This window comes from Diabrotica undecimpunctata, chromosome 4 (genome assembly GCF_040954645.1).
Source record: "Diabrotica undecimpunctata isolate CICGRU chromosome 4, icDiaUnde3, whole genome shotgun sequence".
Taxonomy (NCBI): Eukaryota; Metazoa; Arthropoda; class Insecta; order Coleoptera; family Chrysomelidae; genus Diabrotica; species Diabrotica undecimpunctata.
The window spans coordinates 86,240,717-86,253,409 of NC_092806.1; the positions used below are offsets into that span (position 1 = coordinate 86,240,717).

Here is a 12,693-nt window from a genome sequence, read left to right on the forward strand (position 1 = left end):
ACTTAAAGTAGTCTCAATCAATAAATCTATAGCTAATGGCATAGTTGCCGCCTAACCAATATTCTCCGGTAATTAGTGATAAGCCGTATTCACATCTGTTTTTCCTTTTAATCAGTTTTATATGGAATTCTTCCGCATTATTTAACCTTAGTTCCTTTGTCTGATGTATTTTTCTAGTTGTATGTAGTTTGAGCCTGCAATTCATTTTTAACAGCGTATGATCAGAATTTGCAACACGTTGACGAAAATACAAAGCATTATAAAAATATTAAACAAAATAAGAACAAAGAAATGTATTCGCATACGACGTAGTCGATAATATTATGTAGTAGTCATTAACGAAAGGGAATGTGAACAGAAAATATAAAAGAATAATATTAATCTCGTACCAGTCCTTGTTTTCTTAAACAATAAGAATACCAGATACGAGAATTGAGACATTTGTAATGTTATTGAAGGAGAATGATTCGAATACCTTTTCCAAAATTCTTGAGGCGGTTCTCTAACTTTAAGGATAAATATTTACAAGGATATTAACCATATCATTATATCACTCATGCCGACAATATAGAGAAACTATATACGGGTCCAGTGAAAACCGAAGAAAAGCTAAGTAGAAGGCAATCATAAACCAGATGAACGAGCATAGTAGAGAAAAACTACTAAAAACCAACTTCGCGAGTATAGTACGGACAACTAAAAAAAAGCAATAAGAAAGAAGGTCAACATTCATAACTGCTACATATTTGCAATGATGCATGGAAGATAAAAACATAATTGCATTAAGTATACTTACTAAAAGCTTTTAATTAACTGCAGTCCATACTCGGTGGCTTCTTCGAATTTACCGAATTCAATGCTGCTGTCAAATGCTAAATCTAAAGTTTTAATGTGTTTTACATTATATTTATATAAAACGCCTTTTTGTTTCTTTAAACACACTTTGCAAACATCTAGAACTGAATAGCCATTAAGGAAATATAATTTTCTTGAATATAAAAGTATATTTTTAATCGCAACCTAAAAAATAATAGTATAAGAATACTTTTTCTGACAACTCATAATATATGCGCTGGTTTAGTGGCACAAAGCCACGCAGCAAAAGACAATGAAGTTTCAAAAGGTACAAAATACTCTCTTACATAACCATCATAACTACTGCAACATTTCAGGCCGCATTTTTGTGTTCATAGAACCTGAAAAATGCCTCAATTCGGCCAATACATTAATTGCCTCTCAACGTCAAGCTGCACTAAAGACTACTTGAAAGACTAAGTGAAGGATAAAGAAATGACTTTTAAATAGGAAAAAGGAAGGGATGGTACGATCCCCTTCTGTCAAATATACAGGAACTAAATCAATTTAAAATGGATTGTTTATAATATGCTGATTATAAGGATTCAAGAGTTCAAAATTTGAAATTTCTTTGCAATACTGGTGGTTAGTGGATGACGAGGTTATTAATTATAATTTTGCAAATTTTAAATTATTTTAGTAGATCTCAATATAAATTGATGGCGTTGCACTTTGGGTAAGAGATGATATTGTTACACTTCTTGAAAATTAACTTTATTCAACACCAACAATATGACAATACCATATAACTAACTGACAACTATATAATATAATTTTTTTTTGACGTTTCAAACTTCACTATCTTTTTCGTCAATGGACTTTTCCTATGTGGGATAAATCTTTCGTAACACTGCTTCCTCTTTCATAGTTATTCGCCTCGAATAACTGGACTATCGGGAATCGATTGAAGCCAACGAGGTGGATCAGTTCCATGGTATGGAGCTAGTCTCTCGATATGAACTACCTTGGGTTTACTTCTACCTGAAAACTGGATGCGATAGATTAGATCATTTATTTTCTGCAGGACGGTGTATGGGCCTTCCTAGTTTCGTTGAAGTTTCGGACAAAGTCCTTTCTTACGTGTGGCATTGTATAACCATACTGGGTCACCTCTTGCAAAAGTTGTACCAGTAGCATGTATGTCGAGCCTGGCCTTGGCTTTATCACTTTGAAGCTTCAAACTTTTACGAGCAAATTCGTAGACTTTTTCTAATTTTTCTTTCAAATTTTCAATGTAGGTCGGGAATGAACGTTCTTCTTCGCAGGGGGGCAATCTTCCGAAAATAAGATCTTGAGGAAGCTTCATTTCTCTTCCGGTGATCATCATTGATGGGGAATAACCAGTTGCTTCATGTTCGGAACTTCTATAGGCTAACAGGAATAGAGGAATTAAACTATCCCAATCTTTTTGATTATCAGAGACAAACATTGAAAGGTATTGACAAACAGTTCTATTATGTCTTTCGACCATTCCGTCTGATTGAGGATGGAGTGGCGTAGTGCGAGTTTTCTTAATATCCAAGATTTTCATTAATTCTTGCCATAATTCTGATTCAAAATTTCGTCCTTGATCAGAATGTAACTCTAAAGGAACTCCATGTCTTGATACGACGTGTGTTATAAATGCTTCTGCTACTGTAGTCGCTTCTTGATTAGGAAGGGGTACAATTTCAGGCCATTTTGAAAAATAATCCATTGCTACCATTAAGTACTTGTCCCCTCTCTCTGTCATCGGAAGTGGACCAAGAATATCCACTGCAAGTCGTTCAAAAGGCTTTCCGGAAAGATATTGTGCCATTTTACCACGACTTCTTGTTCTAGGACCTTTTTTACCATTACATAAATCGCATTTCCTACACCAATCTTCTACATTTTGGCGACAATTGATCCAGTAAAATCTGTTTCGAACTCTGGCCAGTGTTCTTTTGACTCCAAAATGTCCTCCAGAAAGGCTGCTATGAAGTTCTTGCAACACACTTTTAATGTGTGATTTCGGCAGTACCACTTGTTGAACTATACGTACTCCATCGGGACTTTCCCACTTCCGATATAATAGACCATTGGAAAGATACAGAGATTCCCATTGAGCCCAGTACGCTTTTATAGTTCCACTGTATTTGGTTATTTCCTGCCAAATAGGTCTTACTCCATTTTTAAGCCATTCTCGTATGGCTTTTAAGTCATTATCTTTCTTTTGACTCTTTTTAAAGTTTTCCAGGGAAGTCTGATCATTATCTTCTTCTTGTATAACTGTGGTTACCTGGAGACTTACTTCTTCGGTTATGTTCTCTTTATCTTCAAGTCTTTTACAGTACTGGCATTGTCGTTCCAAACAGGGTCGCCTAGAAAGAATATCGGCATTGTTATGGAGACGCCCTTTTCTATGTACTACGTCGAAGTTATACTGTTGGAGTCTCTCTAACCACCGAGCCACTTATCCCTCTGGCTTCTTGAAATTCATTAGCCACTGTAAAGCGCTATGGTCAGTTCTAACTATAAAATTATTTTCAGCCTTTCCCATTGTTTTACTAAAATATGCAATAACTTTTTCTTCGCCTTCCTGTTCTTGTGATAATACTGCGCCAATACCATGCTGAGATGCGTCACAATCCAACAGAAATTTACCATCTTCTCGTGGATATGCTAGAATTGGTGCTGTTGTAAGTCGTTTTTTTAAATCTATGAAAGCATTTTGACAATCCGGTGTCCAGTCAAATTCAATGTTGTTTTCGATTAGTCGATAAAGGGGCTTAGCTATGCGGCCAAAATCTTTAATAAATTTTCGGTAATATGAACAGAGTCCAAGAAAACTTCTAATTTCCTTTTTATTTCCTGGTTTAGGCCAATCTTTAATAACTGACTCTGGATCAGTTTTAATTCCTTCTACTGAAACGATATGTCCTAAATAGTATGCCTCTCTTTGAAATAGTGAACATTTCTTATAATTTAACTTTAAATTGGCATTTCTCAATCTGTCAAATACCTCGCTTAAGTTTTTCAGATGTTCGTCAAACGTTTTGGACATAATCATTATATCATCAAGATATACTAGACACGTTTTCCATGTAAGTCCTCTTAAAACCATCTCCATTAGACGTTCAAACGTAGCTGAAGCATTACACAGACCAAATGGTAGAACCTGAAACCTGTAGAAACCACGGGCAGTTGAAAAAGCAGTTTTGTCTCGATCATCCGGATGTACTTCTACTTGCCAGTAGCCACTTTTTAAATCTAGGGTAGAAAACCATTTAGCACCTGATAGAGTGTTTAGTGTATCATCTATTCGTGGCAACGGATAACTGTCTTTTTGTGTAACCTGGTTTAATCTTCTGTAGTCTACACAAAAGCGAGTAGATCCATCTTTCTTAGTTACTAAGACTACTGGTGAACACCAGGGGCCCGAAGCTTCTTCGATAATATCAGCATTTATCATGTCTTGTATTATGTTTTCAACTTCCTTTTGTCTAGCAAATGGCAATCTCCGTGGCGCTTGACGAATTGGTCTTGCATCTCCAGTATAAATTCTATGTTGAACTAAACTAGTACGCCCTGTAGATTTCTCGGATTCAAAAATGTCGTAGTTTTCATTAATAAATTCGTTAATTTTGTTTAATTCTTTAGTTGTTAAGTGGTCAACATTTTTGATTAGTTGTTTCACTAGGCTAGCGTCAACTGGGTTACTGGAAGCTGTATTCTTTTTTAAATATTTTTCGCACTTGCTTATTTTTTCTATTGGTGTACAGAATGCTATTTGGTGTTCTTTCTTCAATTTAAAAGACTTTTTAGACAAATTAGCAACCCTTACTGGAATCATCTCATCTACATTAATAAGACATCTGGCTATCAAAATTCCATCACTAACTAGTTCATCGCTTTCCACAACGCCGAAATGTAGACCTTCAGGTTTTTGACTCAGTCTCGCCAGGATGATACTTTCAGAATTTTGAGGAATTTCGGTATTCTCGCTCACTATAACTCTTACTTGAGGTACCGATTCTTCCAAATTTAGGACAATTTCTTCATTTTCAATTAACAACATTTTATTTTGAAGATCTATGATAAATTTGTTCTACATAATATCCATCCCAAGAACGCATCCGTCTTTAATATCGGCTACAAGGAAAATGTGTTTTATCAAGGTGTTACCAATCTGTATGGTTGCCATTATCTCTCCATGAATTGGAATAGTGTGGCCTGAAGCTGTTTCAAGAACTAAGTTTGTTTTAGTGGGTTGTAGTTTCTCATTCAGAAATCCGGTTCGAATAAAGGATCTGGTTGCACCGGTATCAATAATAAAGGTGCATTTTTTATTCTCAACGTAGCCCTTAAGTAATAAATTCTGTTCATTTTTATGTAAAGTATAAGTGTGAATTTGGGGGCTTTTATTAGATACAACCGACGCTCGCCCCTTAGTGTCGACTTTTATTCGTTTCCCTGGCTATTGTTTGCGTATCTGTGGTCAGTTGTGGGAGATCGATTTCTTAGAGACCTATCTCTACTAGTATTTCTAATAGGACTATGTGATGGGCTTCTGGATGTCGATCTAGGCGACCTACTAGCCTCATTCTTTGGATGTTCTCTCCTTGTTTGGGATCGGCTTCTGCAATTGTTTTGAAAATGATAAAATAGGTTGTTGGTTATCTGCGGTTGTGATTTCTTCATTTTCTTGAAATCTTATTTCTCTTAATTTTGGGCGAGATCTGGAAATGCTTTTTGCCGCTTCATACTCCTGGGCTGAGACTAGTGCTCCATTTAGCGATTTGTGATGTTGTAATCGGAGAGCTTGTTGCATTTCAACATCCTGTAGTCCATCTATGAATGCCTGTATTCCAATTTGTTCCAGAAAATCTTTAGGTGCCTGAGGGTATGCCAAGTGCAATAATATTTTAATGTCGGCTTCAAATTCTTGCAGGCTTTCGTTATGTTTTTGATATCGAATTTTTAGCTGACTTTGGAAAACCTGCTTTAGATGCTGTTGGCCATATCTTGTCTCTAAAGCTTCAACGAGAGAGGTATAACTGGGTGCATCTTGGGGAAGGAATTGCAAAACGGTTGCTGCCTGTCCTCGAAGCGACACCACCAAATAAGCTGCCATTTCTCTTTCATTCCAGCCATTTGCTCTAGCTGCAGCTTCAAATTGAAAACAATAAGTTTCCCATGCTGTCTGACCATCGAATGTGGGTGGTTTTAAAAATTTACTAGTTCTAATTGTACCTGGTTCAATTATGGAAGGTGATGAAGCTGTTTGTTTAGATTCGACGTTAGTTACTGAAACATTAGGTAAAGAAGCTTGTGTATTAATCTTTTTTTCTAACTCAACTATTTGTATTTGTAAATTAGATTTCAAATCATTTTGAATTTTCAAAATTATTTTATTTTTCTTCTAACTTATCTATTCTACTAGTGATTTGACTTATCTCTAACTGAAAATTTTCGTGAATTTTGGATAAACCATCTATGATTTCTACCTCTATTTTTTTACGCCTCACCTTCTCCTCTTCCTCTTCTTGCCTACGCTTCTCATTTTCCGCTTTCTCTTCTTGTTTACGCTTCTCTTCATCTTCTTTCATTTTTAAAAACCATGCAGGGGGTCCGGACGTATCCATTTCTTTGTCAAACTCAGTGGATCTTGTATTTACCATTAACAACTGCTAAATATTTCTTTATCCCACCGCTGTCACCAATGTTACACTTCTTGAAAATTAACTTTATTCAACACCAACGATATGACAATACCATATAACTAACTGACAACTATATAATATAATTTTTTTTGACGTTTCAAACTTCACTATCTTTTTCGTCAATGGACTTTTCCTATGTGGGATAAATCTTTCGTAACAATATGAAGGTTAGTTCCATTTTACACGACCCGTGTTAAAAAATACATTGAGGTATGTGGAATGAAGTGGCATTATAATTTAAATCAACAGACAATTTTAGTATGTTAGAGATCTCCTAAAGGGAAATTTCATGTCGTTTATGAAAAACCTATTCTTATTTTGAATTTAAGTTTTAAACCAAATCAATTCGTATTTTTAACAAGCCATTTTAATGTAAATAAATAATTCTAAATAAATACTAAATAATTCACACAAATTTACTGGTCTGCTAGTATCTTATGGATTGTCTCCCAGGAATTTTATACATACAAGGTCGACTTCCACATGCGGAAATATTTTGGATCAGGTATGTACAAATTGTGATGATTGTATAGGTATTCTGATCTGAATGTAAACGCTGCATCACACTGGATCACGATATATTCCTTTAAAGGTTAAAATTTATTAATCTAACTATGACATCAGTTCGAAATACTTTCAAAGTAACATATGAAGGCGCTATAAATGCATTCAACAATCATTTGAGTAACGAAACGTGGCAAGATGTTTATCATGGAACTACTATTAAGAGATAATGCCTTTCATAATAAATTACAGTTTTATTTTAATATTAGTTGTCCTAAGAGGAAAACCAAACTTTACCAAAACAAAAAAATATGGGCCATAAATAAAATCTTCTTCTTTTAAATGATTTGTATAGTTTAAGTAAGGCAAATATTTTGTTCCATATAAGCAGGAAGATATCTTAGACATATTTAAATATAAAATTAAAGACACATCATCGTGTGATTTTGATGAAATATCGGATATAGTAATTAAGAAAATTAATTTTCACATTTTGACTCCACTTTTTCACATTATAAATGCTTCTTTCAATACTCGTATTTTCCCAGTATGTTGAAATCCTCTATCATTTCACCGGTATTAAAACAAGGTGATACTGAGTTAATTTCAAATTTTCGGCCATTGTCTGTTCCATTTGTGGTATCTAGATTGATTATTGAATATGAAATTCTAAAATAACTTTTATCATTTTTAGCTATTAACCAAGTTATCAAAAAACATCAACAAGGATTTCGGAATAAATTTTCTACTTCCACAGCCCTTAAGTTTCTATAAAGAAGTTTTAATCTCAATTGAAAATGGTGAAAGTCCGACAGCCATTTTTTGTGACCTCAGTTGTGATTTTGATTGTGTACAACACGATATACTCCTCGATAGATTGTACAGATATGGTGTTAGGGGAGTTGCCCATAGTTGGTTTGGATCCTATCTAAAAGACCGACACTAAATAGTTAAAATAAAAAATTACTTCAAGATTTCAATGTCTAATCCGATCGTTAATAAGAATCGAGAACCACAGGGCTCCATATTGGGCCAAATATTTATTTATTTTGTATATTATTGAACTAATATTTATTTATTTTGTATATTATTGAACTACCATATGTAACACCTGACGTATTTGTATCAGTTTATGCGGATGACTCAACAATCCTATATCGCGATAAGGGCTTTTGACTCTCATTAATATAGTGTCTGTATGTCCACTTCAGTTGCCCCCAAACTAACATCCAAATTATTACTGACAGGTTTAAGTGTGAGATCTGGATTATGCAAGCTACATAAAGTAATTTATATAATTTCATATTTTATCAGTTGACTTCCTATATTAGTGGTCAGTTGGACTTTGGGTCAATGTTCAGTTTACCATAGAATTTTGAAATGTGCAGATCACATCACCATGATTGTGACTGCTCATCCAAGTTGTCATATTTCAGATGTCACTTTAAAATTTCCGTTAAGACCAGCAGCCATTCTCTCTCCTGCTGTCACCCACTATGTAGCTCTTAAATTTTGAAAATTTTTTTAAACTGTTTGTTCTTTGTTTAGTGTTGTGTAAATGTATTATAATGTTTATAACATTTATAGAAGTGTTGGATAGCCTATAGTTTTGACAAAGTAAGTCTAAAATGTTATGTAAAAAAATTTTTTATCAACCATAGAGTTTAGAGTTTTTTCGAAGTAAATTAATCTTCCTTCAATTGAAAAAAAGTTTCTTGGCTTATTTTAGATGCCTCTGAAGATGCTCTGAGAGCGAAACTACTTAGACAAGATTTAATGAAAAACTGTGCTCGATATCTGTCTTTATCTGATATATCAACAATATATCACTATAATGAAATTATTGAAATACTCTTGGAGCTTTCGAAAACAATTACAATCTCAAGTGTTCTCAATGAACAGTGCTCGCTTAGATATCATTTCTGTAAAATGGGCAAAGTCTACAGAGTAACCTGCAGATTCTGCGAAAATGCAAAGAAAACAGCGGAAGCCGATTGTGTGTACTGTAGTGTAAATGTCAAGAACGCTCTCACTACGTAAAGCCATCTAATTTAGATGACAGAAAATATGTCATATCCCTGTGTGGCTTTGAACTATGTAGCGCTAGCTGAAATAGTTGAAAATACCTCAATCTCAATTCTAGAAACGAATTTCTGTAATTCATTTTATAGAGGGCGGCATATTACGTACTTTTTTTGTTGAGGGTGTAAAATCTTCTAAAGATGTGTGTTGAATTCAGAGTAAAAGGATATGCTCGAGCGCAATTCCCCTCTTGGAAGTCGTGCCCTCGGATATGTCCATGAAGCCCTGCCTACCGACTAAAACCACCCTCAGTCACACGCGCTGCTGTTCTTGTTTAGATCCTAACACGCATGCGTGGCTCCCTTCTTTTTTGTTTTTTCCCTTTAGCATTTATGTCTGCTGCCGTTCCCTTTTTAGGACCTATGTCCTTTTTATTATTCTAGTTATCGCCCCCAGGATTTCTTTGTATTATTTTATCCTTTTCCGCCACTTTCATTATGTTATTCGCCCTAACTTCTCCCACCGTTTTATATAGCTCCGCCCTCTCGTTCGTGAACCCTTTACAATCGAACACAGTGCTCCGTCATATCGTGAACCCCGCTTCGGCGCAGTTGACGTCTTCTTGCTTCCCTATCCTTACCAGGTAGGCTCTGAAAGAGCCGTGCCCCATAAGGAACTGTATGAAAAAGTAGTTAGTCTCCCTATGTCCGTGTCCTACCCAGTACCTCACGTCCGGTATGAGTGTTTTTGTCCATTCAGCCCTCTGTTCGTTTTCCTTATCTTCTTGACATTTCGCGTTAATCACCTCGTGATTGTTCTTTCTCATACTAGTAGGTGAATTGGTGGCAATCCTGCTATCACTTGTAAGGTAACTGTCGAAATCGTCTTATCTGCACAGACGACCCTCAGCAGGGCCTTCCTCTTAGTTTTCTTCAGAACTTTTCTGTATTTTTGTTTATGCATTACCTGCTGCCAAACTGGTGCTGCGTATAGTATGGTGGAGTGGACCACTTTCATGAGAATTTTCCTTCTACGGGCCCAGGGACCACCTACGTTTAATGATCTTTATTAGCGCCGCTATTCTTTGATCGACTTTTTTCGCAGCATATATTATGTGTTCACCGAAGCTCAGATATTTGACTTTCTTGACAGGTAGGGTATTTTCTCCTGTCAGAGTGAAGGAGAGATGCTCTCTCGCTCTTGGACCCTTAAAGATTATGGCCTCGGTCTTCTGTGTGGCTAGCGTCAGTTCTTTCTCTCTCTCTCTCACTAGCCACATCCTAACTAGTTCAAGGGCTATGTTAAGAGTACATTCCAGGATCCAGCCCTGTGATACTTCTGCAAATGTCTTCATTGTGTCATAGTTATATAAATGCTCTCTGTAAAATAATCCTTCAACGAGTTCTGCAGGGATATTTCCAGTTCTAATAGTCTAATAATTGTCCCCCAGCTCGCGCTGTTGAATGCTTTCTTGATGTCCTGGAAGAATGCCACCATCTACCTACCCCTGCATGCTTATTTCTCCCTTACTAACGTTTTTATGACATATATGGCAGATCTCACTTTTCTTTTATTTATTTTTCGAGCCTTGACTTTATGAGGATTTTATGAGAGGAGAAAAAATTAGAAATCAAATTGACTTAATTTTGACCGATAAATTTAAGAAATACATAAAATCTACTAAAATATATCCAAGAGCTGACATTTACAGCGATCACAATCCAGTTATAATGGATTTTAGAATAAAAAGGGTTCTTAAAGTTAAAAGGTAAAAAGTGTCAAGAACAATGGACATCTCCTGGACTGCAGAGTTGGAAAGAATAGATTCAGACACTTTCTGACGATGATAGACCTTGTTCTCCACTATCCAAGGACGATTGAATAAATGAAAAAGGTCCAAAAATGACAAAACAAGAAGTTATTTATGCAGTAAAAGTTCAGAAAAACGGTAAAGCCACCGGTCCAGACAATATCAATGTTGAAATACTTAAATTAATTGCAGACAACAAAAGTAAAAGCCTCGACTTAATAACAGCACTATTCAAGATATCTGGTACAGGTAAAATACCATCAGACTGACTTAAGTCAACATTCGTATCATTACCAAAAAAATTCAATGCCTCACACTACGATAACTATCGAATATTAAGCATGATATCTCAACAACGATGAATGTTTTATTGATTATCGAAAAGAATTTGACTGTATTAACCATCAAAAGGTGATCGAAATTCTGAGAACAACTGGAATTGACGAACAGATTATCTTAGAACTATATTGGTACCAAACGGCAACAATTGGAATAGAGCACACAACATCCGAAGATATACGAATCCGACGAGGAGTGCGGCAAAGTTGCGCATAAAAAGTACAAAAATATAATAAATACGGTCGTTCGTCATAGCGAAATGTTCTCGGTTTACATCTAAACGTTTTCAAAACTAAAATTCTAGTATTTTCAAAGATACCAAGAAACGTACATTTGTATGTCAATGGACAAATAGTAGAAACTTCCATAAAATATTTTTTTTTATTATTTATATCAACATCCAGTGTCACCCAAAAAAAGATATCCTATGAAGAATCGAACAAACGAGGAGACTATTGAACATGAAAACATTTTTTACAAGATCAGACCTTAGCCAAGAACTCAGAATGATCAGATGTTATGTTTTCTCTGTTTTGCTTATGGCTGTGAAAGTTGGACAATGGACTCTGAAACGAGACTGAGTAAACAAAAAGAATTACTCAGCATAATCATAGAAAGGAAAATACAATACTTGTGTCATGTGTTGAGAGGTGAAAGATATGAGAGTGAAATTTTTCGTGCAGCAATTTCCAAAGCTACAATTGCCATTTATATCGCCAACCTTCGAACGAAGACGGCGCAATAACAAGACGAACTTCTATGTTATCTGTCCACCAGTATGGGAGGGTGCTTATTCTTCTGCCCTTTGGGCACCATTTCTCGGCTAGCTCCTTAATTTTTTCATATCCAGATTCAAAATTATTTTGGTGTAATGTAGGGTTTCCCCCATTCTCTGTAATTCTTCTTATAGTTTTTTCTTGTCAATGAATTTGATTCGCCTCCAGTCCCTTGAGTTTTTTATGTTTATGAAATACTGGTATTGAAGGGAATGAAAAAGCGGACCTACTTGCCAGGGGAGGGGCAAAATAAACGTTCATAGGCCCAGAAACTTTCGTTGGCATAGCAAAAAGCACAGCCAAAAGGACGATATCGGACTGTGTGGAAAGGATGAAACGTAACCACTGGTACGAACAAATGGAACTCAAACATTCGACGGCTCTTATACATAAGCTTTCGAAGATGGGATACAATCTCCTAGTCGTCTCAAGCGGCACATGAACATACTCGGACTGACAGAGAGTGCGAATTGCAGATTTTGTCAGGCTGAAGACGAGAGTCGGAAAAACAGAGGTTAGCCCTATTACTTCGTACAAGTGTCACCAAAGGCGATAACAGACTTTTGTAGTAGAGTTACTAACATTTACGTACTAAACGCAAAATAGTTTCAAAATATAAATAATTCGTAATTACTATTCTTATTGGTAATAAGCCAAAATTTAAGTTTAAAATAAGTTTATTGACGTTTCAATTTTCACTTCG

At 35.6% G+C, this 12,693-nt stretch overlaps 1 protein-coding gene across 6 annotated transcripts in view; it reads right to left on the bottom strand.

Annotated features, from left to right (window-relative positions):
* The window catches only part of Smyd3 (SET and MYND domain containing, class 3), a 378,835-nt gene that overhangs the window by 107,263 nt on the left and 258,879 nt on the right, over positions 1 to 12,693 (bottom strand). For 5 of the 6 annotated variants that reach the window (XR_011950715.1, XR_011950716.1, XM_072529872.1 and 2 more), the window contains one exon: positions 797 to 959. Coding sequence is in view for 4 of the 6 variants with exons in the window: in XM_072529872.1 (XP_072385973.1) it covers positions 797 to 959 (163 nt within the window). In the remaining 2 variants the exon portion in view is untranslated. Of the gene's footprint in view, positions 1 to 178; positions 195 to 796; positions 960 to 12,693 lie in introns of those variants that run through there. The other variant, XM_072529873.1, reaches the window with a different exon arrangement.